A 27510-nucleotide genomic window follows, 5' to 3' on the forward strand; every position below is an offset into this window, starting at 1 on the left:
TCCTAAATATTGCAATATTCTGAGTCATATATGCAATTCAAAATTGACAGGGTGCCCTGTATTTTATCTGGCAGCCCTACTTTGGGGCCTCCACCTTTGAGTGTTTGTGGAACATTATGACAGATGTGAAGGCAAGCCTTAGGAAAGAACCAGAGAATGTGGGGCCTCCTTATAGGACAACTGTTTAGGGTCCTGTCTTGTTGCTGCGAAGGAAGGGCAGCTCTAATGGTTTCTCCTGGTGATTGCAAGCTCCGCTGAGGGCAGCTCCATGCTGATAGGCCAAAAAGAAAGCAGAACTTGTCTGCAGAGATAAAAGACCAAAAGGCTGGGCTTCTTGCTATAGCGTGGGCTGCATCTTATGACATGAGGGATCCTACCAGGCTCTTACGATGGTTCTGAGAGAGCCATAGGCCTCAGGGTTCTGATCATCTCTCTCTCTCTCTCTCCGTGCATGTCTATCTATTTCTGTGTCTCTGTGCATATATGTTTGTGCGTCTCTCTCTCCCCACACCCCTTCAGCTCCTCTTTCTCCTGCTGTTTGGTAAGCTTCTTTCAATATGTCTCAAAGCAGAGAGGGGAAGACATTGGTGTACAGACTCAACAGTAGGATTTGTGCTTTTATTGCATGTTAATTCATCTAGGAGCTTTAACTTTCAGACATGAAGCCACTACTACAGGTAGGTGATAAGTTTCTTCTTGTCCACATGGACATAGAGGAGCTAACAGTGGTATTTAGGAGGCTCATCACCCCTCTTCATGTTGTTCCACACACGCAGATGTAACCTTCATGACTCTGGAGCGTGTGGGAAGCCTCATGCATGTGATCCTCGAGGTCCCACATGGCAGAGACAAGTAAACTGACCTTCTTGCAGTTGATGAGTGCAGCTTTGACCCCTCTGGATTCTCATGGGGTCTGGGGCGGTGGGGGGCATGGGAGTTCTCCTTGATTTTAATCATGCCAAAGGATTGCGTGTTTTGAAGGTAGAGCTCAAACTCCTGTTTCCCATAAATCCCCGGTACCTTCTGCCTTTCTTAGCATTAACCAGCCCCGTTTGCCATCTGAAGACTATTATTTCACTGGGACCTGGACCTCTGGACCTCTGGGCATGGGATGACTATAGATTTCACATTTGAATGCATGCAAGCATGTAAATAGTTGACTATTACCATTAAGAAACAACTGTTTTGGGGTGGCTAGCCCTTCAAAAAGGAGATACACATCTTCTAGAAGCCACAAATGATTATGGAGAGTGCTTAGACTTGAGTTTGACCCACCTATCTTCTTCACCAGCTGTGTGACCCTGAAGAGAGCTGACACCAGGGCCCTGCTGTGAGTGGTGTTCACAGCCCCTGTAGCCTGGGAATCAAAGGTGGGTGAATTTCTAAATCTAAGAATATTTTTTTCTTCTGATGAAAGCAATTTATGAATTATGAATGAAAACTTACAGTTTTTCTCTCCCCCACAAAACTAACAAAGACTGTTTTTAATGTTAAGAAGACATTATAAAGCAGTTCGAATTCATTATGAAATTCATATTTCTTGACCTTGTGATACCCCTTAAAAGAACATGTGCATAGATTGACTATAGAAAATATGATTATATGAATATTATGGCATCGTTAAGGAAGTTGGAAATCTCAAACTTTAAGATGGTTTAGACTATGGTGTCTTTTCATCATTAAATAGTCATTAAAATACTATTTAGTCAAAGAGGTTTTCAAATTACAAGAGGCAAAATGCCATTTGCAAAAAGAAGCAGACGCTTTTTTCCATAAAGTTCTAAGACATATATTTTGCATAGAGAATGCAAATGGATTTATTTCATAACCACTCAGCAATATAGCTTAGCTATTACAGAAACAAACTTTAAAACAAATTGTCGGGATCCTAACTACTTGTGGTTCTTGGAGGATTCGAGGCATTACTTTTTTCTGTTAGAGCAAACATTTCCTCCAAACAGCACTCGACGATGTTCATGGCTGGCACAGCTGCAGCCTACCCTGTGGGTAACAGAAGAGGAGCTGTTTGGTAGCACATGAATATCCGGGGCTTTTTATTAGCCTGTTGGACTACGTAGGGACTATTCCTGCATTGGGGCCCTTGGTCGCAGTCAACAGATGCCCTGTTCTAAATAGGCCAGTGAAAGTTCTTCATTCAGGAAACTGAAAACTTCAGAGTTAGAGCTAGTCTTGGGGTACGCCTAGCTTGGCCTTCCTTCATCTTCATTCCCAGATAGACCTTCCCGGTTGTGGCAAAGATAAACCTACAATAATTTGGAGTCTTCTTTACCTCCAATGATAAAGATGGCCATTTCTATGCTTGGATGTCCCCAGGCCATGTAGGTGGTATACATGTATGCACCAGGGGCAGCCCGGGTGGCTTAGTGATTTAGCACAGCCTTCAGCCCAGGGCGTGATCCTGGAGACCCGGGATCGAGTCCCACATCAGGCTCCCTGCAGGGAGCCTGCTTCTCCCTCTGCCTGTGTCTCTGCCTCTCTCTCTCTCTCTCTCTCTCTCTCTCTCTCTGTTGCTCATGAATAAATAAAAAATCTAAAAAATAAATAAAATAAAATAAAAAATAAAGTATGCACCAGGTTGAGTCATGGATATATTGCTTTCAGAAGGCTCCAAACACAGTTCCATGACTAAAAATTCATGGTATAAAACATACTGAATACTGTTGTAAATGCTGTTCATCAGTTTTCAGTTTTTAGACTTGACCTATAAGTAAAGCACAGAACAACTCACTGTAATTAGAGAACAAAATGTATATGTTATCAATTTTACTGATGTGGGGAACCTGGGTGGCTCAGTCAGTTAAGCACCTGCCTTAGATCCTGGAATCACCCGCTTGGGGCTCCCTGCTCAGCGGGGAGTCTGCTTCTCCCTGCCCCTCGCCCCTGCTCCTGTGCTTGCTCAATCTCTCTCTCTCTCTCAAATAAATAATAAAAGCTTTTTTGAAAATAAAAATAATAAATAAAAATCTTACTGATATTAAAAAAAGGCATTAAGAAAAATTAGGAGATGCAGTGCTTGAAACAGGTAAATGCCAATTTATTTAGCTTTCATAAGGCAATCTCTAGAATAAAAAAGTATAGTAACTGTCTATAAGGAAAGCTAGTTCTACTTTGCATTTTCAGTTTGTCCATACTGTTTGACCTTTTCAAAACATTTTTGTTATATAATTAAACACTTAATAATTCCATCATCTCAAGACTGAAATAAGGGCAGCAGCTTCTTTCTGTAGTTGAGCTGGGATCTCTGTCTCCAAGATGGATCATTTATAGTGAGCACAGTCTCTGACATTAGGGGGCCACCTACCCCCCCCTGCCCGCCCCCCCACCACTGTGGGGAAAAGTCATGTAAGGCTAACTCTCCTCCACTAAGCTTGCTGATTTACCCTTTTGATTTTTTTTTTTTTTTTTAACCAGAGCTCTTTGACTTGAGGCGAAAGAAACTAGCATTTACTCCATCAATAGTTGTGCATGGAACTTAATGGCATCATCCCATTTAATCTTCACACCTGGCCTGGGAAGTAAGCTCTGCCCCCATTTTGCAGATTAAAGACTTCATGAACTTTGTGAGTTTGGAGACATTGCTCAGGTCCTTCCCTAACCCACCACTTCTTACTGTCTCAAGTTCTCAGGCCACAGAACTGGAGCCCCACGGCTGTTCCTCTGCCTTGGTACCCAGTCTGCTCAAAGCCTGGCTGGGAGCAAGGGATGTCACCTTGAAGCCCAGGAGCACGACCCCCAAGGTGCGTGCTGGAGCATCCCCGACTCTCCCATTCGTTCTGCTCTTGGCTCTCTTCAGTCCAGGACCATGTCTGCAGGATTGCCTGCTCCAGCCAGAAATAAAGTTTCCTGATTGGATTCTTTGGTTTGCAGCCAGAGGGCCTCCCTAGCAGCCCAAACATCTGTCCGTGGCCTTCACAGTGAGCCTGAGTTGTGGGGTGACCTAGAGCAGCTGGATCGAGAAGCAACGGCTGGATGCTTGCTGGCTTGGGAGACTTACCTGCAGCTTTGTTCCCAAAGAGGAATGGCAGGGCATTCCCGAAGGGGGGGAAATAGCATCTGCTTCCAGCTCCTGCTTCCACAAAGCTGCTACCAGGTCCTTGGCATTGCGAGACACGCCTGGGGCTCTGGAATAGGAGCTGCTATTCCCTCCTGGTATTTAAAATCCACACACACAAACAAACAACAAGGCCCTAGCATTTCTCTGACACCTTTTGCTCCTTTTAAGTAGAGCCCTTTATAATGGCACCTCCTGGTCCCTCTGTCCCCCCAGGGGCCCGCTTTGGCACCTCCAGCCTGGCTATCCCCCTGGGGTGAGAGGTGGACAGGGAAGCACCAGAGTAGGATGGACTGAAGGGGCCTTGAGAACCAGAGACCCAGGGAAGTGACTGGGGCAACTTATTTGGTTTCCTAAACTTATCAAACCCCCCCCCTCCCCGGGATTTTTTACTAGATCCTTCCCAAACAAGAAAACTGCGAGATCAAAGGCCGGGGAGGCATTTGTACTTCCTTAAATCAGCTATCAACAGAGCAAGAACTCTGTCCCTCCCCCTTTCCTGGAATGTTTCATTTTCAGTGTTAATCACAGATATTTCCTGTGTTCAGAACTGTCCCAGACAATCAATCGTTCCTCCCGTAGGATCATCATGCTCTAGTTTTACACTCAGGTTCTCTGTGTGAAATGAGGGCAGCGCCGCTGAGAGGCCCAGGTGAAGCCCTTTACTAGCCACAGACCCCAGGCCATTTGCTTTACCTCAGTGAGCCTCATTTTCTCATCTGTAAAACGGGGATGATGGCAGCTACCTCACAGCCCTCCTGGAAGTATTAGGAAGAGGCAGGCCCAGGGTAGGCAGTCTGTTTGTGGCAAGTCTTCACTGAAGTGAACATTTCAGAAAGAACAGAATGCTTGGGGACTGATCAGTATTTCAGAATGATGTCTTTTGCACTAGCTTTTCCAGAGCTTTCCAAAACGAGGCCCACCATTTCCTTCTCACCACTCCTGGTCCCTCCTTCACTCTACTCCTCAGTTCCTGTAAGAATGCTCTGCCCTCACTCCCTTCCCACCCCTGCAGCCTCCGTTCTCACATCCTGTAACCCCTCAACCCCTCCATCTGTGCTTCCAATTCCCAGAGTTCCTGCACCTGTGCCACTGTCCTTTCTCCTCAATCAGGAATGCCATTTATATCTTACCACTAGATCTAAGAACAGAGATCCTGCCTCTCTCCCAGATACCGAGTGCAGGCCAGGAAACATGCCATGAACTCCTGAATTCTTCTTCAGTGCATAAATTCATCTTTATTGCCTACCCTTAAAGAATGAGTCAAGCAAAAAATAAAGGTATTTTCTCCATTCAACCCCTTAGCTTGCCATTTGATCCTTTACAATCTGTACCCAAACACCCACAGCCCACATGCCCACGTGCTGTGCCTCTTGCCATTCTTGCTTTAAAAAAAAAAAAAAAAAAGATTTTATTTATTTATTTGAGAGATAGCGACAAGGGGGGTAAGAGGTAGATGGAGAAGCAGACTTCCCACTGAGCAGAGAGCCCAATGCGGGACTCCAAGATCATGACCTGAGCCAAAGGCAGACACTTAAACCAACTGAGCCACCCAGGCGCCCCCATTCCTGCCTTTGTACCTCAACTTTGCTGTTCTTTCTCCCTTGACATGCCACTCTGCCCCACCGAGATCCCAGTGACCCATCTAGGTTCATTCAGTGCCAGTTTACCTACAAGGCCAGGTGCCCCATCCAACAGAACTCCTCTCTCCTCCCCTTATTCCCACTGATTTGGGATGCCTTTGTAAAAATTTCTTCTCTTTTTATATTTTGCTTATAATATGCTTATTTAGGGATAGATCTAGCCCCAGCTCCACTTAAACATCTTGAGAACAGAGACCACATTTTGCCCTCACAAGATTATCAGAGGGCTTGAACAAGATCACATAGGTCAAGAAAGATCACAGTGTCACTTGTGTTTAAAGTTGTGGCGTCTTGACCACCCTGCACTTGTTTGTTGCCGCTAGGCCTCATACTCAGCCAGCTACACGTGTCGTTCATAATCTGCAGTACCCAGATGATCAAAAGAGTGAAAGAGACCTCAAGCCAGTCCACATGAGTGCTGTGCTCACAAGTGGATAGGATGACCATTGAATGAATGTACCCCGCAACTAAAGATTCTGGCTTTCTCTGCTTAATCTCCCCTCCCTCCCTAGGCTGGGCAGGGGTGGCACAGAACACAGGGAGGGCCAAGTACCGAAGGATGGGGACAGTGGGGAGAGGGAAGGGTGAAAGACAAGACTCATGTGGGTACAACTGGGGAGCAATTTTTTGCAAAGTTTGAAATAAAGGTGCAGCAGGGGCTGTGAGATACAGAGGAACCAGGCAGGAGAAGAAAGAAGGTTTGAAGCATTATCACTCTAGGCTGGGTTTCTCCTTTGTGGGTAGGAAAGAAGTACAGAGTGAGAAGTACAATAGGAAACCCTTGAGCATTTAGTAAATGAGCCACATGGGACACTGCCCATCATTTATTCTACATGTGTTATGTTCAACACCTGGTCTTTTTTTTTTTTAATTTTATTTATTTATTTTAGAGCAAGAGAGAAAGAGACACAGAGAGAGACCATGAACAGCGGAAAGGGGACAGGGGGAGGACGAGGGAGGACTCCTTGCTGAGCCCCACGGGCACATCTGGAGTGGTGGTCAGGGCCAGTGTGGAGCATGACTGGCGAGGAGTGAATCCTGGGTTTGCTGCTACTAAGTTGCACAGTCTTGGATACGTTTTCACCTCTCTATGCTCCAGAGAGGCATAGTCCTTATCTTATCTTATCTTATAGGGTTGTTCGAGTAGCTAGCTCTTACATCAGAGGGGTTAAAATAGCTATTTCATGTAAAGTACTTAGAACGGTGCCTTGCAGCACCTGGGTGGCTCAGTCGGATAAGTGTCCATGTCCTACTTCAGCTCAGGTCATGACCTCGGGGTCCTGGGATGGAGCCCCTGCGTCAGGCTCCCTGCTCTGCGAGGAGTCTGCTTCTCTGTCTCCCTCCTCCTCTTCCCTTCCCCTATTCGTGCTCTCTCGCTCTCAAATAAATAAATATCTTTTAAAACAGAAAAAAACAGTGCTTTACCCGAAGTAAGCACACAGTAAATATTCATTGTTATTGTTATTAGTATAACTGCCATATTAAGCTTTGTTATTTCATGCCTAAATGAAACTGAAGGAAAAGAGTGTGTAAACTGTAGTCCCTAAAAATGGGTATTTCTTGAAATCTAGTTTATGCTACCCCTGGAGGCATACACTCGCCCCAAAGTTGTTACAAAAGCCCCACACTTTTCTCGCATTCCATTTTACAAGAGAGAGAGAATGATCATGGTCCATGTCGTGTAGGAGGAGACTAGAAAGGGTATCACAATTTAAAATACGCCCTGATCTGCGTAAATCCTAATTAGTTTGTTTGGACCACGCAAATGCAAATGTCAACTTTTCCAGATGGGAGCATGGGCTTGTGGGAAAGGCTCGAATGCAGAGACTTTTCTTTTCTATTGTTTGCTTGCTGCGTTGCTGGCACATGGAGTTAGAATTGCCAAAGGAATGAGTCAAGCGGACCTGATGGGACCCTGGGCTCGGCACCAATTATGTGACCTTGGGCAAGGTGACTTGACCACTCTGACCCTGTTTCTTTATTTACAAAATGGGCTAATAATAGCCACGTGCTATTGTTAGCTGTCAGGTTTAAAGGAGAAAAAGTATGTAGAGACCTTGGCCCTGAGCCTGACATCTCAGATGATGAATCCACAATGTTGTTGGCTCTGCTGGGAAGAGCCCAAGATGGTGGTTTCCTACAGCTTCCCTGACCCCAGCCCTCCCCTTCTCCCCACTTCACTTAATGAAGACAAACAGAAGTCAGTAGAGTTCACTTGCAGAAGAATTTAGTGGGAGATTATGCTCAAGGAAGGAAGGTCAATAGTTTCCAAACCCAAGAGGCAAATAATTATCTTTTTTTCTCCCCACTTCCTCAGAAGTTCTTTGCTTTCTTCCTTCTCACAGTTTAAGGGCCTTTTTGGAACCAAAATATCAAGATCGAGTCCTGCCAGCTACTCTAAGAGGCACAGTTTGGGCTTCAAGATTTCATTCTTGAGGTAGAGAACTCTCAGATTCTTAGAGAAGGACAAGAGGAGGCTGCCCCAAGCTCTAGTTGTCCTCAAGCCAGTCTGGGGTCAAGGCCCTGCCCTTTCTGCAGCCTGGAGCGTGTCAAGGAAGCAGATGACACCTCAGAGCAGGCACATACCAAGCTACTGGAGCAGGACCCCAAAGGCAATGACACCAAAACTCACTCGCATATGCATCTCCTTTTGCTATTGATTTTTTTAAATATTCAAAAGTAAAGGTGATTCCATCTACTTGTCGCTTCACGAAGGATCTCCCCTACCCCTGCCCTGGCCTCTCTTCCAATTCGCTAATGCGACAGAAACCACAAGAAGAACAAAGAAACCGCAGCCTGGTGTGAATTGTGGAACACTTTATTGAACACAAATGAACAGAAGTCACATTTCCTCAGTGGTCAGTGCTAGGTGCCAGCAAGGAAGTAAAAGGAATTTCAGAGGAAATGTTGGGGACAGAGGTAGAAGTTCAAAGGGAAATAATTTAGAGAACAAAATCAATGACAGCCTCATCGGAAATGCTTCTGATGGTTGAGAGAAATGAGGGTCCCAGTGATGGGGAAGCAGAGAAAGGGTCGAGAACCCCCAGGAGGGAGCGTTTGCCCAGAAAGCTCTCCACTGCCCAGCCCACGGTGTCCTGGGGCGAGCTGGAAGGAAAGACAGCAGGACTCAGGAGGGCCCGAGCTTTGGAGTTAGAGCTGAACTCTTGAGATAACCAGTCAACCATATGCCACTGGCTAATCGTGGTGCTTTGTGCTACTGAGCTGGCCCAGATCTTGATTCCCTCATCCTCAAGATGGGACCAATAATGCCCAGCTCCTGGGGTTGTTAGGAGGATGACTGAAATAATAAATATGAACAAATCTGACCACCACATAGTAGACCCACACAAATTGCAGTTCCCGGTCCAAGCACCAGAAATAACTTCTTCCTATTTATGACTTTGCCTGGGGCCAGCTGCTTCTAAATGCTCCCTAGAGGAATCAGGGACCTGATCCAGCTCTCCTCCCCACTAGGGAGGCATCTTCCCTGAGAATTGCTGCCGGAGTCAAATGTTGATGCACAGCTGCCTCTCCTGGACAGGGCTGGAGCTGCACAGCCAATCTGGGGTGGACTGCAGCTGTGCCAACCTGGGGCCTTGTCTGTGTGATGAGGTCCAGAGCCAGAAGCTGTCACCTTCTCCACATTTTCCAAATGCCTCCCCACCTGTAGACACCTTAGGAGTCCTGAGGGCCAGCCCAGCTAGTAGATGAGTCTGTGGCTTTCCAGATTTTTGGAGATGAGGACAAGCCACTCCAATTCATCCACAGTACCTGGTCCCCAAGGCAACCAAAATTACCCAAGCTATTTATAAACCATTCTTAATCCTTGAGCTTGAAAAAAATCAAAAGCCAAGAGCATTTGGGTCCCACTTTTAAAAATGGCAAGGAAAACAATGATTAAACTAAAACCTGATCAAAAAAATAAAAAAATAAAAAATAAAACCTGATCAAAGGCTAGATATCCCCTTCCCCAATTACTATTTTCCCTAATCCTCCTCCCCAACACATGAAAACACACACACACATGCATATACACGAATACATATACATGTGCACAAACATACACTCTTACATGAATATCTATACATGCATAGGGCAGAGTCCCTTAAAGAAAATCTTGATACTGTCCAACACATTCTAGTTTATTCTATAAAGCAGCGGCAACAAATATATGAGAAGTTGATGAAGGTTTGCATACATAGAACGACATTTTAATGACTGTGCCTCACCACAACCTACCACCTCTGATGACAATGTATTCTTCAGTTATGAAAGCACTAATCAGAAATAAAGTTAGATTCCTTCTTTGCACTATAGATAAAAATAAAATGCAGGTATGTTAAAGATACACATAGAGGCGCCTGGGTGGCTCAGTTGGTTGAGCATCTGACTCCTGATCACAGCTAGGATCTTGATCTCAGGGTCATGGGTTCAAGCCCCATGCTGGGCTCCATGCTGGGGATGGAGCCTACTTAAATAATAGTGCAAAATATGTTTATATTTTTAAAAGATACTTATATAAGTAACTATAACAAATTTGAAAAACTCAGAACATTTGAATAGGCTTGGAAATGGGAAAAATTAAGCAAAAGGAAAAAACACGTAAGCCATAAAAAGGGAGAGTTTTGATCATATATAAAAATGAAAAACTTCATAGAACAAAAAGATACCATAATCAAAATGATAAATATATGATAATGTAAGCAAGGATTATAACAAAATGATAGATTGAGAGAAAACATTTTCAATATGTATAATGTACAAAAAAACTCTCCCAAATTAACAAGACAAGTAACACAATAGGAAAATAACAACATAGACCAACAAATTACAGCAGAGTAACCAAAATGAATAAAAGTTGCACAAAATTAAAAAAAAAAAGCACCATCTCAAACAGTAGATGGGGAAATTAAAGTTAACACAACAGTAACCTAACCATTTTTTTTTTAATCCTTTTATTACTCTTTTTTAACAAACGGCCCCAGGGATAGGGGACCAGGGGAGGGGGGTGGAGGGGAAGCGAGGCCCCAGCCCCACAACCCCTCCCCACCCACCCCATTTTTTTAATCCATTGAATATTTAGAAAATCGGTCATATCCAGTGGCAATGTAGGAGAGCTGGTTCTGTTGCATATTGTTAGAGGGACTGTAAATAACTACAACCTTTTATAAAAGTCATCTAATAGTCTTCATTTCAATTTAAAATGTGCATTTACTCTGATCCAAGAATACCATTTCTGGGGAATTTCCAGGTTACTTAAAATATCCGTGGATAAAGCTAGTTGGCTGTGATGTTTGTTACAGCACTTTTTTGCTAATAAAAACTGAAACAACCTAAATATCATTCAAAAGATGACTCTAAACAAATTATGCAGCACCTGAGCCATGACACATTGAACCTCTGATATCCACTGCACGCTTCACATGTGTAGCTCAGAGCAAGCCTGTGCTTCCATGTCCTCCTCTGGAAAATGAAGTTGACAATGGTACTTCCATCCCATATTAATTGTTGGAAGGACTTTTATTATGTATTGCTAAGTATAAATTTTTTTAAAAACAATTTGCGGAATTAAAAGCATTTTTAAATGTGTATATGCCTCTATTTATTTGATGTGTTTATATCCACAAGGGCAAAAAGTGAAGGAGTTCTACATTAAATTGTGACACATCTACTGCTTTTGTTCATGGGTCATTACAAAGAATAAAAAGCCCTAATAGGAAAAGATGTGACTGGAAACATTAACAGACTACTCATTGAAACAAAAATGCAAATGGTTAATAACCATTGGGAGAAAAATGCAGCCTTAAAAAAAAAAAATCTTAATTCAAAGCCCACTTTTCAATGCCCTGTGCCACTCACATTGGCCAAGCTGAGGGCATGCATCACCTACGCTGTGAAGCAAGAGTGTGTGTTCCTGTATAGGTGCACATGGGGTGGTGAGGGGAGGCAGGGAGGGGAGGATGTGTGTGGAAAGGACCCTAGTCTCTAAGGGATTCGACTAGAGATGTACCTGAATTCTAATCCCAACCCTTTCACTCATATATAGAATTAGATTAGTCTCTTACTCTTTCTGAACCAATCTCTTCACTTGAGAAATGAGTGAGCGAAGGGATTCAGTGAGGTTATTTTCATACCAGGCTGGGCACAGGGAGTGCCTGCCCCCCCCCCACCCTGCCCTAGGCCCACCCTATGGTGCTGAGTCCTCCCCCACTTCCTCCTCCTTCCTACCCTTTCCCAAGCACCCAGCAGAGCAGCCTCAGGTCCCCTGCATGAAGAAGAGGCCCTGGCCTTTGCTTCACTGTATCCCAGTGTAGCCTGCCTGCCTGTGCCTTGCTATTTAACCATGATGTTAATTCCTTTTGCATTTATGTGATTTGGATTCTTGCAAAACAAAAGGCATGATTTTAGTTAAACACATACACACACACACACGAGCACACAGACAAAATAAAAACAGGAATGCTGTAGCCCTTTACTTGATACAAATCTTTCTAGATAAGAATCCAGCTGTCACACTGGAGGCTCTACAAGACAGGGGTTCCGTCAGCCACAGAGAGCAAGCGCAACACCCCCCGCCCCCCAAAACGGAAACTGGGAGAGAAGATGAATGCTAACAATTTCACATTATTGACAAAATGCATCTCAAATCATTGACCCTTTAAGATACCTCGGAGGGGCAGCGGAAGGCAAAGTAATCCACCTCTTGGCCAAGGGGCTGGGCTCCCGACAAACCGTGGAAAAACTAGCAGCCAAATAACCTGCTCCTCTGGCTGTTGAGTGTTCTGGTGGTTCCAACAAGTCCGGTGGGAATTCCCTTCGAACTTTCCAGGCTCCAAAGCCCCCATGCTTACTATGTGTATAGATATATAAAGAGCCCCACTGTGCGCTGTTGGTCCGCGAGCTAGTCCAGGTCTCTAAAGCGGGGGGCCCCGGCCGGTGGGCATCCGGGGGGGCCGGGCTCAGGCGCTCTGGGGCCGAGGCTCCCTCCCGCCGTTGAGGAGGTCCGTGAGCTCCCCGATGTACTTGATCGTGTACTTCAGGGTCTGGATCTTGGTGAGCGGCTGGCCCCTCTGGCTGTAGACGGGCGGCAGGTAGTTGCGGAGGGTGTGCAGCGCATCGGCCAAGGTCCTCATCCGGAGCTTCTCCCTCTCGCTGGCCTTGCGTCTCCGCTGCACCGACATCCTGACCTTGGCGCCCTTCTGGGCCTTGGGGCCAGCAGCGCCCTGCAGGTAGGCGGGCGGGAAGGCCAGCATCTCGTAGGCCACCTGCACCCCGCCGCCCCCGCCCCCGCCCCCCGCGCTCGGGGCGCCTCCCAGCCCACGCGGCAGCCCCGGGGCAGCGGGCGGGGGGGAAGAGGAATAGGACTCGAGCGACGGGGCCGGAGACAGGCTCTGGGGTGGGGAGGCCTGGCTCAGCTCGAAGGGCCCCCCTCTGTGGTCCCAGTCCCAGGAGGACAGCAGGCCCGGGCTGGCGGAGGGGCCCAGGCCCTCTTCGAGGCCGAGGAAGGGCTCCCGCAGGGTGTCCATGCCTGGGGACAGACGGCTGCAAGTGAGAAAGCAAGTCGGGCCGCAGCTCCCTTTTATGGGGGCGGGGGGGGGGGGAGAAGTGATGAAGTGGGAAAGGGGGCCGGGTGGGGGCAGTTCAAAGGACACACCCGAGGACCGCGATGGAAGATGAACTCTTCAGGTGCCACTTTCTCCTCATCGATAATTAGCATCTTCCAGCTAAAATGTCTTTAAACAAAAAGGCCTCCGAGAGAAGAAAAAAGGAATTATCTTGTTGTAACTAAACCAATTAAGGCTGCATAACTAGACTTAGCATTGTCCTGTGGAACCCATTAATGAGGGAGCCAAAGAAAACAAACCTGGGGCAATTTGCAGCCCGGAGGGGGCGGCCCAGGGCCCTGGATGAGAGCGGCCGGCGCCCCAGAAGGCCTCCACCCTCGCCAAGACCTGGATACCACAGAGCAGATGGGGTGTGCAGGCGGAGAAGGGGCACGGTGCTGGGGGACAGGTAACCCCGCTGGGCTTGGATTCCCCAGCCTGTCGAATGCAGACCCTGACAGCTCTCACTTCCCAGGGCTGTCAGGAGGAGGGCACACAGCAGGCCACAGTGAAGGCCTTTCCCCCTCGCCCTCCACTTCTGCACACCTTCCTGAGTCTGGTAGGGTGCAGACTCCTGCCTCCAGCACGCCCACACTCAGAATGACAAAGGCCAGCACCCCCAGTCCACCGGGAGCCTCAAGGAGCAGAAAAATATCCTTCCAGAAGCTCAAAGCCCTTGCTTTAACTGAGCAGCCTGGGATTCCCCACAGCAAACAGGCACCATGAAAAGGAAAACCCTTTTAAGGCAGGGAGTTTGCAGAATACCTGGCATTTTGCCTGCCGAAGGTCTTTTAAAAATCCAGCTGCAGTGTCACACCTTGTTTTTTGAAATGTATAGAGGAAGTGTGAAATTAACTGGGGAGCCTGTTTTCCCCACCATCACTCCAAATGCCGCTGAATGTGTTAAGTTGGATGGTCCTGCTAGTTTGCTTCACTTCCTACCGTGCTCTGAGATAGACCCTGTGTGTTGGAACGAGGTCTCAGATTCTCCATTTGTCCCATGAACGTAACCTATTCTCCACGTAGCTAATTCGACAAATGAGTATTAACATCAGATCCGAGTGAGTTATGTATCTGAGTAGTAAGCACGTGTGCGTTAACATGGTTACGTCCCTTTGCAATTACTGAAAAGAAATGTCAATGGTCCAATTAGAACATTCACGGTATTTTTTAATTCCCTGGGTTCAGGGAAGAAAAAGCTACAGCAGATAATCCATAGAAGAATGCTCTTGAGTTTCCCATTTACTAAAGGACCCTAAGCCATATCTTGAAGAATGAGCATTAATGAAACATAATAAGTGTAATAAATAATCTCTCCTCCTTGCCCCTCTCTGCTCTTTCTCTTCCTTCAATTCTTATGGAGAAGCCTAGGATCTGCTAATACTATTCAAGGAAACTGACATATATTATAACTAACCTTTATATATATTTTTTAAGTCTCATTTTACAGATAAAAATGTGGAGACCCTAAGAAGTTAAGAGACTCAGTTAAGATTTCCATGGTAGGAAGTGATAGAGCTGAGATTCCTGGTAAGACCCCAAAGCCCACTTCTTAAAATAAATAAATAATTAAAAGAAAAATCAATGTTTTCTATTTTAGTTGATTATAGTATAGGCAGGTGACCTGAATGTGATTCAAAGGGAAGGAGAGGGGCAGTCTGGGTGGCTCAGCTGTCTGGCGCCACCTTTGGCCCAGGGCGTGATCCTGGAGACCCGGGATCGAGTCCTACGTCAGGCTCCCTGCATGGAGCCTGCTTCTCCCTCTGCCTGTGTCTCTGCCTCTCTCTTTCTCTGTTTCTCATGAGTAAATAAATAAAATATAAATAAATAAATAAATAAATAAATAAATAAATAAATAAATCAAAGGGAAGGAGACTCTCAGGAGACCGGAGATGGCTGTGATGCTTCTAGTCCTTATGTTCTAAACTGTTGACAGTTTTCTAAGGTAACACTACTCCTGCTCTCAGACTCAAGTTCTTTTTCTTTTCTTTTTTGTTTTCCTCTCTATAGCTTCCTTCTAAAATTGCTTGTTTCTTTAAACTTCTATTTTTAGAATTTTCATTTCCTAAGTGAGACCGTAGCTGTCAAATGTTTGGTACATTAGAGACACTTAGTAAGTCTAGGTGTGTAGGCTTTGCTCTTGTTGGGACTGTCATCCATGGTCAAACTCACTGGTATCAGAATGAGTTACTCTGCTGTGACTTCTCCACCCCTGACCCCACCTCCTAGCAATGCCACTTCCTGGAAACCTATGGTTAAAGCAAAGCAAACTGCTTGGTTTCCATGTTCCTCAGTGTACACTCTCTGGTAAGAAATCAGTTAGAACTAAAAGAGCACATTTAGTCAATGTTACCCAGGGCAATATACACGTTTAATGCAATCCCTATCAAAATACCATGGACTTTCTTCAGAGAGTTAGAACAAATTATTTTAAGATTTGTGTGGAATCAGAAAAGACCCCGAATAGCCAGGGGAATTTTAAAAAAGAAAACCATATCTGGGGGCATCACAATGCCAGATTTCAGGTTGTACTACAAAGCTGTGGTCATCAAGACAGTGTGGTACTGGCACAAAAACAGACACATAGATCAGTGGAACAGAATAGAGAATCCAGAAGTGGACCCTGAACTTTATGGGCAACTAATATTCGATAAAGGAGGAAAGACTATCCATTGGAAGAAAGACAGTCTCTTCAATAAATGGTGCTGGGAAAATTGGACATACACATGCAGAAGAATGAAACTAGACCACTCTCTTTCACCATACACCAAGATAAACTCAAAATGGATGAAAGATCTAAATGTGAGACAAGATTCCATCAAAATCCTAGAGAAGAACACAGGCAACACCCTTTTTGAACTCGGCCATAGTAACTTCTTGCAAGATACATCCACGAAGGCAAAAGAAACAAAAGCAAAAATGAACTATTGGGACTTCATCAAGATAAGAAGCTTTTGCACAGTAAAGGATACAGTCAACAAAACTCAAAGACAACCTACAGAATGGGAGAAGATATTTGCAAATGACATATCAGATAAAGGGCTAGTTTCCAAGATCTATAAAGAACTTATTAAACTCAACACCAAAGAAACAAACAATCCAATCATGAAATGGGCAAAAGACATGAACAGAAATCTCACAGAGGAAGACATAGACATGGCCAACATGCATATGAGAAAATGCTCTGCATCACTTGCCATCAGGGAAATACAAATCAAAACTACAATGAGATACCACCTCACACCAGTGAGAATGGGGAAAATTAACAAGGCAGGAAACAACAAATGTTGGAGAGGATGCGGAGAAAAGGGAACCCTCTTACACTGTTGGTGGGGATGTGAACTGGTGCAGCCACTCTGGAAAACTGTGTGGAGGTTCCTCAAACAGTTAAAAATATACCTGCCCTACGACCCAGCAATTGCACTGTTGGGGATTTACCCCAAAGATACAAATGCAATGAAACGCCGGGACACCTGCACCCCGATGTTTCTAGCAGCAATGGCCACGATAGCCAAACTGTGGAAGGAGCCTCGGTGTCCAACGAAAGATGAATGGATAAAGAAGATGTGGTTTATGTATACAATGGAATATTACTCAGCTATTAGAAATGACAAATACCCACCATTTGCTTCAACGTGGATGGAACTGGAGGGTATTATGCTGAGTGAAGTAAGTCAGTCGGAGAAGGACAAACATTATATGTTCTCATTCATTTGGGGAATATAAATAATAGTGGAAGGGAGAAGAAATGTGTGGGAAATATCAGAAAGGGGGACAGAACGTAAAGACTGCTAACTCTGGGAAACGAACTAGGGGTGGTAGAAGGGGAGGAGGGCGGGGGGTGGGAGTGAATGGGTGACGGGCACTGGGTGTTATTCTGTATGTTAGTAAATTGAACACCAATAAAAAATAAATTAAAAAAAAAAAAAAGAACTAAATGTGCATTTCTCCTGCTAGTCTCCATGAAGTGCTATATGCTCCATCTGTGGAAAATGGAGGTGCAGCGCAGTAAACACCATACGGTGGTTGGGCACACACTAGCTAGGTGTTTTTCTATTTCAATGTCCTTTGAAAATAAGGCAGTAAACTAGCCAATGCTAGACTGGATCCAGCAAAAGCTAGTTGAGGGTGTGGCGTAGCAGACAGATGGGCCAAAGTTCACCTCCTTTACAGCACATGGTTCAGCCTCTCAGGGCTCTTGTATTTTACTTTGTAAAGGAAGATAATAATATCTGTCCTGCCTTCTTTATGAAGTGCATTTCTAAAATAAGGTGTATGGAGCAAAGGATCATCAAACTTCCCTTCCAGGTCTAAAATGTGATGAAATGTGTTACTGTGTGAATGTGCTTGATTAAAAGAGCACCCACCATACCAGCATGAATAGAGACAATTGAGTCTATCATTTTATCTGCATTCTAGAGATGACAATGGCTTGTTTGATGTCACACCAAAAAGCTGTGCCAGAGATGGGAATAGAAAGCAAAATTGTCCAACTCCTAGATCTGTCATTTTTCTTCCCTAGAAACTGTACAGATTTAAGTGATGCATAAGCTTTCCTGTCAGACCACACAGTTCCCACATTACTAAGTTATTAGGATAAATACCTTAATATGCATTTAAAGGTTACTCAGCAAACACTGATAAGCTATCTGACTACAGTTGTAACACATTGAAAAGAAGTGCCCAACCCTGAGAGGTATGCTCCCAAGAGGGCTTGCAAAATGTCCTAGTCCTATTTTCCAAAGAATAACATGAAGGTACAAGTTGCCTCTCAAATCCCAGGCCCATGAGAGCCTTTCCATTGCAGCTCTGCCCTGTGAGGAGGACCCAAGATTTGCTACACAGATTCATAAGTGGCGTTGTATCTAATTTTCACCATGCTAAGCTTGTGAGGGGATGTCCGTCATATCCCTGATAACAGTAATGACAGGCATGGACAACTGGGCATTTTATAGTAGGCTTTAGTTGAGATTGTAGAGTCAATGGTAGACTCTGGAACTGGTCAAGAAGCTGGGCAGAGCCACTTATGACAAATTGACAAATACTGCTCAAAGAATCAACAGAAAGCAGAGGGCAATGGCTGCTTTGATGCTTGAACCTATAACCAACCACCCGTAGTCCCAGGTCACTGCCAGCCCATAAGGCACTTCTGTGCAAATTAAAAAAATCCCCAGCTTGGGCTCCTTTGAGCCCCCACTGACCTCCTTGGCCAGGCTCCTTATTCAGGGCTCCCTGGTGGTCCCGGGGAGCCCTCTGTGATGTGTCTCCTTTGCAATATTAGCATTTTTCATACTTAGGTGACAGCCCAAACATTTTTGGGCAGATAGAAAGTGGCAGTAGTGGCAAATATGTGTTCACTGGAGTCATACTAATCTCACATTAGCTACTGAGTAATTAATTGTGACCTTGGGCCTGTTAGTGAATCTTTCTTTGCTTCAGCTTTGTACAATTGCAATACTCATACTTACACCATAGAGAACATACTTTTACCAGGTCTGTACGTTGTAAGCTTTAAGTGTGGCAACTAATATCGCCTTAAATATAAACCATGTTCGATTAATTCTTTCTTTTTTTTTTTGTTCAATGAATTCTTTGATTCCTTGAGTTAAGAGAAGTTAGAACCATAGTACATGTGGCAAAAAATACATCTCTCTCATCTTTTTTAGCTTCAAGTCACTTTTGCTTAGAAATCAAAATTCCCTCCTTTAAATGAAACCGTTTTTCCTTTCTTTTTTAAAGATTTTATTTATTTATTCTTGAGAGACACAGAGAAAGAGGCAGAGACATAGGCAGAGGGAGAAGCAGACTCCCTGCGGGACTGGATCTCAGGCCCCCCAGATCATGACCTGAGCCGAAGGCATGCTCAACCACTGAGCCACCCAGGTGCCCCATTTTAATTTTTTTTCTTTTCAAACAAAACCAATTTAGATAGAGTTCTTTACCAAAGACCATTAGTTGCCCAGTGCTGGTGGTAGGAGCCATCAGCCTCTAATGTAGTCAGTGAAGGGAAGCATTGCCTATGGATTATAGGAGAATAGTGATAAAGCTGACTGAGTGTTGGTCTGTGTCTATCACTCTGCAGAGCCAACTCTAAACAATGACAAAAATAAAGTGAGCACTCCTCACTAGGAGAGAGCACTTCCACCACCGACTTATCCTTGGTAGTTAGTGCCCAAGAGAATTTTCAACTTCACTCAGCAGTTTGGAAGTGTGACTCAGGGCACTCCAATCCGAGTCATAGTTCTGACCCTGCTTTACTATGGAACCTTAAGTGAGTCATTCAACCTATATGCAGCTCGGTTTCCTCATGGGGCAGTTAGCGTCACCCTGTACACTGTGTTGCTAAAGAGCTAAACAGATTTAAAACTGAAGCTTGCCTTTGGAAAGTGGAAAGGGCTATAAGAATATGTTGAGATGTTTTCAAGATCGGCAAAAGTAACTACTGTCACCAATGAAATCATCTGCCCCAACCCCGGCAATTTTGCCCCATTATATAACACCAAGTAAATCAGCATGGAAGCTGGCTCTGTCAAAGCCTATCTTGTGAGAAGTAGCCCTATCCCCAGACTGTTGAGACACATCAAATGGAAGGTCTATTCCCCCTGCAACTTTCTCATCCCTGAACCATGTGAAGCAGTTTGCATGGACCATTTGCTCAAGGTAGAAGGGGGGCTCCAGTGAATTTCAACCTCTCATGATGCTGCAGAAAATCCTTCAATAGATTGATAAACTAAAAAAACTAATCCTGGAAGGGTGCCTGGGTGGCTCAGTGGGTTAAGTGTCCAACTCCTGATTTTAGCTCAGGTCATGATCTTGTGGTTATGGGGATGGAGCGTGGAGCATGGGACTCCACGCTCAGTGGGGAACCTGCTTAAGATTCTCTCTCCCTGGGCTCCTGGGTGGTATAGTTAGCTAAACCTTTGACTCTTGGTTTTGACTCAGGTCATGATCTCAGGGTCCTGGGACCGAGCTCTGGGTCAGGCTCTACACTCAGAGGGGAGACTGCTTGATTTTCTCTCTCCCTCTCCCACTCCTGCTCATGCTCACTCACTCTCTCTCTAATATAAATCAGTCTAAAGAAAAAAAAAGATTCTTCTTCTCCCTCTGCCCTGCTCTCCCTCTCTAAAATCAATCAATAAACAAACCTAATTCTGTAGTCTAAAATGAGAGCTACTTTTTTGAATTCCCACCATGTCTGAGAATTAAACCTGTCTATTTTAGATTTATTAGTTTATCTTAATTTTCATACATCTCCATATGGTAGAGGTTATAATTCACACTCTCAAGAGGAGAGAACCTGTGTTCAGAAAGGATCCCAGCAGACACAACAAGAGGACGGAAAGGCAGGATAGTGCTACTGAAGCCTACATGAATGCCACATCCAAGCCTCCTTCCACTGTATACCCTGCACTCCAGAAACTGTCACCCATGTAATGTAATCACTGATGGCATCTGTAAGATGCAGGGGTTGGTTCAAATCCCACCTCCTCCAAGATGCCCTGCCTGCCTGCCTCAGCCCTCAGAATCTCTCCCTTCTCTTATGGACAGTACAAAGCTTTGACCCCCATCCATTTGACACCAATATATACTGCCTGATGTTCTGGTTATCTATCCACATGAGTCTTACTTGCTTGCTTACTTACCTACTTACTTGCTTACGTTACAAGTTCTTTGAAGGTATGGATGATTATTTTGCTGGGTCTCAGCATGGTACACAGAGCTAAGAAAGTGGCCATCAATTAGCATGTAAGTTTTTATTTGGTACCTGGTGAGTGCCAAGCACTGTGCTGGGTGCTGAGAATAGAAAGTTAAATTAAGAAGCTTCTGTCTTCGTGTTGCTTAGAGTAGTGAGGGCGGAGATAGAGAAGTAAAAATACTGATGAAACAATGTGTATGTGCTGTGATAAATTTAACACTAGGGCACATGCATGACTGTGTGTGACAGCCCTGGGAGTCCCCTGGAAAATGTCCCCATTACAATATTAGCACTTTTAGAGATTCAATGGCTCTCCAAACACCAGTTGGATGGATAGAAAGTGATATTAGTGTCAAGAGGAGAGCCTCTAGAGGCAGAGTAAACCTGAGTCAAATCTTAGAAATATTTACACACAGGGCAGCCCGGGTGGCTCAGCAGTTTAGCACCGCCTTTTGGTCCAGGGCGTGATCCTGGAGTCCCGGGATCGAGGCCCACGTCGGGCTCCCTGCGTGGAGCCTGCTTCTCCTTCTGCCTGTGTCTCTGCCTCTCTCCCTCTCTGTGCCTCTCATAAATAAACAAATAAAATCTTTTTTTAAAAAAAAAGAAATATTCACACACAGATGGGCACACAAAAGAATCTGGAGGACTTTTCTGAAAAACATGACTTCTACAGTTTGCTTTTTTAAGTGACACTCCTGTGGATTCTGAAAACGATGATCCTTTAGAAGCAAAGCTGCTTTAACAAGGTAAAAGATTAGGGAAGCTCTTTCTCAGTATGGCTTGAAGTTTGGATATAGCATGAATTTGCAGAGAACCACTAGCAGCCCCATGTCTGCAGGGGATCCAGCCAAGGCTGAGGTTGAAGAGGAAAGCCTTGTCTGTAAGGATAAGGCACTTGGATTTTACCAGGCAGGGCACAAGGAGCTTCTGGTCATCACAATTAGGTCAAGGCAGAGGCGGGATGGGCCAGCACAGCCCTGGAACCACATACTACCTGCTTGTGGAGAACATGCTTAGGGGTCAAGGTTATACCAGATATTATTCTAGGTACTTAACTAACTCACTTTAATCTTCACAAAGCAGGTGCTAGTAATATCCCTGATTCTGTTTTACTAAAAACAAACAGAGGCATAGAGGGGGCTCCATGACCCCACTCAAAATGACTAGAGCCCCAGGATTCAAACCTAGGCAGACTGCCTGGGGTCCAGGCTTTTACCCACTGGCTAAAACAACTGAGAACAGTTGGGGGCATCACCATGATGATCCCTGTAAGGCTCTTGAAGTCAGAACTCAAGCTTGAACTACAACTCAGTAAATATGGGAAGACTGATTGGTGCCATTCAATCACATAGCCAATGTACACAGTCCCTGAGATTGGCCCAGGGTACTAGGCATCGCGGAAGCCAAAAAGATGTAGTAGATTTAAGCTCTCTATCTTCATTCCTAAATTAAGCATCCACAGAGCTCTATTCTGCCCCAGTGAGTGGGCTGGCCTCATTCTTATAGTCTAAGGAGAGTGCTGTGTATATGGGTGTGTGACCTGCAGAGGTGCCCCCTTTCTTGCCCATACCCAGTGATGATAACAATAACAATAATAAAGCCTTGTGTGATTTACTTAATTTAAGTCTTATAAAAATCCTTTAAAGGAAGCACTATTTTGTTCCATTTTATGTAAGAAAAAACTGAGGCTTAGAGAAGTTGCAAAGTTGCCCCAAACATGAGATTAAAAGGGGGAAGAGACATGACTTAGTCCCAGGTGGTCTGAGTCCGGAGCACCAGGCTCTAGGGGGTGATTTTACACCATGAGGGAGGACATGAAGGAGGGAGGGTTTCGGAAGGGGCTCTTGTCACATGTGGTGAGGACTGCAGCTGTTTTATAACTTTGGATTCACAGTTCGAGAATAGAAGACATCTGTCTCCCCCTTCCACTTTCTAGTACTTTCCCTGGCCCCAGGCCATGGAATTATCTTTATCAAACAGCAGGTAAGGTTAATATTTAAGCATGTTTTCTTATAATTGGAAATTCAGAGAGAATGTCTTATTATTTTGTAAATAAAACACTTTTCAGTATTAATGTCAATGACAACAGTGATAACGTTTTCCTTTCTTGAAGACTTACAGCACTGAGCCTGTGCTGGGCTACAGATGAGAGCCTCAGATATGCCATCTCATGTCATCCTCACCAGTCCAGTGAGCTAGATCGACATCATCCTCAGTTTACAAGAGAGGAAGCCAAACTCAGACGCTAAGGACCTGGCCCAAGGTCGACAGAAGCAGCTTCTATTTGCAAGGCCACACCTTCACTGGACAAGCCTGCAGCTGGCACACCCAGAGTCAGTTGTCCTAATGCATCCAGTTCCTGCTTCCTTGCCTCTGGCTCTGTGCTCAGCATGGGACACTCAGAGCGCCCTAGTTCTAAAGAGGTGCCTTAGCCTTTGGGGTTCCTACTTGCTCTGGGCTCTACACGCTCCCCTGACCTCTGTATATCCCTCAGTCCCTTGGCCCAGCAATAGCGACACACAACCAGCCCCTGGCCATCCTGGTAGGCAAGGGAGGCAGCCACTGTTTGAAAACAGGACTAAGTTGAAAACCTGGATCTTTTCACCTCTTCACACAATCTTGGCACTCAACTGAAACTCAACAACAACAAATAACCCAGATAATTCTTGTGGGACAAGGGAATATGGTGTGTGTTTGTGTGTCTGTCTCTATGTGCATGTGTGTTTGTGTGTATGTGTATCTGTGTGTGTTAAGAGAAAACACCTAAGTGCTATGTGATATCTTCCTATGTCCTTGAGCTAGTAAAGAGAAGTAAAAGTAGCAATTTCCTATGCAGTTAGGGAGAGAGCTCCTGGGTTGTCAAGCTCGTGAGAGTTTTAGCAAAGCCAGGATGAGGTACTTCGGAGGATTACTTTCATGTCACTGCCATTACTTTCATTACCAACCAGGGAAGTAATAAACATTTTTGGCTTTCCTGATTGGAGTTTGAAGCTCATTGTAAAGGTAAACAATAATATTTTGGTCTTAGTCTTCATAAAAATAAATTATAAAGCATCATGCAATAAATGAATAGATGATTTTCACAGGCTGAGTATTTGACCAGGACAAAAGAGCAGGAAAAAAATAAGAATAAAATAATTTGGCTTATTTCACGGGTGAGATGAAAGATAGAAGATTGATATGCTGAACTACAGAAATCTTTTAGAACAGAAAGAGAAACCTGCATAAACCTCTTCATTCCCAGGAGGATTCCTTGACCTGAAATTAGGTTTATCTTTACCCTGTTGCTAAGCCACATCATAAGGAAGGATAGCATCCTCCTTCACAAGCATTTATAAGGCTTCGTTTCTCCTCCAGCATTTAGATAATCTGAGCTCAAGATCCTAACTCATCAACGCACTCCGCAGTCAAGCACTGTGCAAATTTTCTTTGCAAAATGAATGTAGATAGAAGCCAAGGTAGTGTGGCCTTCTCTCAAAAAAATCCATTCCCAGGAAGCCATATCCTTTGGTGATCTCTACGTCTCTTTCTCTTTTGAAAATATAACTAAATATGTTCACTTGGGAGGAAAAAACCCAGCCACCCTGTGTGTATAAACTAGGCATTTAGGTGGAAGACAGGAGGGTTGTAGAGAGGGGGCTGCAACATGTGGGTGGAGAAACATCAGAACAGAGTAAAAGGGTAGTAAATAGAGGAAGTGAAGCTAATTCTCCCTTGAGAGCAATGGGCAGGATGTGTTGACTAATCTTAGCTCAAGAGACTATGAGCAGTTCATCTTGGTTCAAAAATCTCATGTCAACAGTTAGTCCCAAATATTTTAGGTTTTCCCCACAGACCAAGGAGGGGAAGCAGCTTTGAGTGCTTCTCCATTGCTTCTTCAGCAACTGGCTAGCAAGATTCAAAAAAAAAAAATCCCATGTGTTACATTTACACCTACTCCCCTTTTAAGTTGGGTTCTTTATTACCAGTGGTATTTGGGGTGGCGTTTTAATACCCATGTCAAAAAAGTTGAAAGCAATTTGCACTGAGGTTGGTCTCTAAGGGTTTGCCTCTGTTCTTACCAGCCCAAAGAGCAAAAACGTGTGAAATTACTTCTTTAGTCCTCTCCAATGCCAGAAATTAAGACATCGGAGCTCCTGGTATTAAAATGAATACTAAAAATTTTTACGAGGATAGCTTCATAATGACCCTGCTCATTTTCAGAAACATTAGCCTCTCCTTTGGACCATTTTAAATTTAGATTTCCTTATTTGCAAATTGATTGGCACCTAAAAAGCAGATACATGGCAAAGATACAAAGTTGGGGAAATATCTCTCATAAATAGAAGGGTCAAAAGGGTATTGTTCTGAAGAACTCATACAGATAAAAAAACACAGGCTTGCATTGGGGAAATGAACAAGGGAATGAATAAACAGTTCACAGAAGAAGAAGTACAAGGGACTAGTAAACACAGAAGGAAAGATCACCTCCATGGTGATCAAAGACATGTAAATGGAAAGAACGAGAGGTTTTTCACCTCTCAAATTGGCAAAGTTGGCAAAAGGGTAAGGAAGTGGTCTTGCCCACAGTTTGCTTGTAGAGGACTAAACTAGCTAGCTTCATTTTAGTATTTTATTTATTTTTATTTTTTTTAAGGATTTTATTTATCTATTTGAGAGAGTAAGTGAGAGAGCACAAGTAGGGGCAGAGGAAGAGGGAGAAGTAGGCTCCTCGCTGAGCAGGGAGCCCGATGTGGGACTCGATTCCCCAGGATCATGACCTGAGCCGAAGGCAGACACTTAACCAATTGAGCCACCCAGGTGCCGCTTGTTTTAATATTTTAAAATATCCAGAATGCATTTCAGATTCAAGAGTACCTTTGGCATGCGAGCTTTATTTTATAGAACTAAACAAAGTTGCAGTCAAATATTTCTAAACAGGAATATTTATTGGAATATTATGATAGTAAAAAATTAGAAATTACTGTGATATCTAACAACAAAGGAGGGATACATAAATTATGTCCTCTCCATATGATGGAATATTACGTAGTTGACAAAAATCATATTTGCAAGGAACACATAATACAGGGAATATAATCTAACAGGAGAGTTTTTAAGCAGGATATATAAAATTAATGCTTTATCCAATTACATTTTTTCATAGGGAAATGACAAAGGGTTTAAGAGTAGTTGTTTCTGGTAATAGGAATTGAGGGTAATTTTCTTTTTAAGATTTTTTATTTATTTATTCATGAAAGACACAGAGAGAGAGAGAGAGAGATAGGCAGAGACACAGGCAGAGGGAGAAGCAGACAGAGGGAGAAGCAGGCTCCATGAAGGGAGCCTGATGTGGGACTTGATCCTGGGACTCTGGGATCATGCCCTGGGCTGAAGGCAGCACTAAACCACTGAGCCACCCAGGCTGCCCTGGAATTGAGGGTAATTTTTAATTATTCATCTTACTTTCTTCTCAAGGAGGAGTCTAGTGTATGGTTTGAAGCAAAAACTGTCAACCAGTGTTCCCAGATTCAAATCTTTACCTTTCTTCATTTATAACTATGCAATCATAAGCAGGTAACTGAATCTCTCTGTGTCTCAGTTTCTTTGTTAGTAATTTGAGGGTAACAGCAGTACCCACCTCACAGGGCAGTTGTGAAAATTCATACATGTAGAGAAATGCCATGATACTTGGCCTTGGATATAGTGAGAACTCCATCTGGTAGCTGCTATTATTCCATATAATATTTTCTAAATTTTAAGAAGTTATTAATTTAAAAGTCAGAATTTTTCATAGCAGCAATGTCCACAGTAGTCAAACTGTGGAAGGAGCCATGATGTCTTTCAACAGATGAAGGATAGAGAAGATGTGGTCTATATATACAATGGAATATTACTCAGCCATCAGAAAGGATGAATACCCACCATTTGCTTTGATGTGGCTGGAACCGGGGGGTATTATGCTGAGTGAAGTAAGTCAGTCGGAGAAGGACCATCATCATATGGTTTCACACATATGTGGAATATAAGAAATAGTGAAAGGGACTATAAGGGAGAGGAGGGAAACTGAGTGGGGAAAATTAAAGAGGGAGACAAACCATGAGAGATTCCTAACTCTGGGAAACGAACAAAGGGCTGTGGAAGGGGAGGTGGGTGGGGGGATGGGGTAACTGGGTGATGGGCACCAAGGAGGGTACTTGATGCGATGAGCCCTGGGTGTTAAACTATATATTGGCAAATTGAATTTAAATAAAAAAATAAAATAAATAAAATAAAATAAAAGTCAGAATTTTTAAAGCAGTGACTAGGTAAGGATGGCCGGACTAGGTCCATATGTAAAGGAACCACAGTTACCCTCAAGTTCAATCAACGCATCTGGGTATTACACTTATTTTAAAATAGAAAAAGAAGGAAAGAAGGAAAGAAAGGAAGGAGGGAAGGAAGGAAGGAAGGAAGGAAGGAAGGAAGGAAGGAAGGAAGGAAGGAAAGAGGGAGGATATGGAGGGAAGCACTCTT

General features: G+C 44.1%; 1 protein-coding gene and 1 non-coding gene across 2 annotated transcripts; one reads left to right on the top strand and one right to left on the bottom strand.

Annotated features, from left to right (window-relative positions):
- Positions 1 to 10074: 10074 nt before the first annotated feature.
- On the top strand, positions 10075 to 10165 carry TRNAR-CCU (transfer RNA arginine (anticodon CCU)). The gene has a single exon. It is a non-coding gene; the product is annotated as a tRNA-Arg (tRNA).
- A 1869-nt stretch (positions 10166 to 12034) lies between these two features.
- MSGN1 (mesogenin 1) lies at positions 12035 to 13241 on the bottom strand. Its single transcript, XM_077916047.1, has one exon. It carries the CDS (start codon positions 13239 to 13241, stop codon positions 12675 to 12677), a length of 567 nt encoding a protein of 188 aa, XP_077772173.1. The 3' UTR covers positions 12035 to 12674.
- Positions 13242 to 27510: the final 14269 nt, after the last annotated feature.

The sequence above is a fragment of the Canis aureus genome, chromosome 12, assembly GCF_053574225.1.
Source record: "Canis aureus isolate CA01 chromosome 12, VMU_Caureus_v.1.0, whole genome shotgun sequence".
Taxonomy (NCBI): Eukaryota; Metazoa; Chordata; class Mammalia; order Carnivora; family Canidae; genus Canis; species Canis aureus.

Coding starts and splice junctions, on each gene's coding strand:
- MSGN1 (XM_077916047.1), bottom strand. CDS start 13,241: ATGGACACCCTGCGGGAGCCCTTCCTCGGCCTCGAAGAGGGCCTGGGC.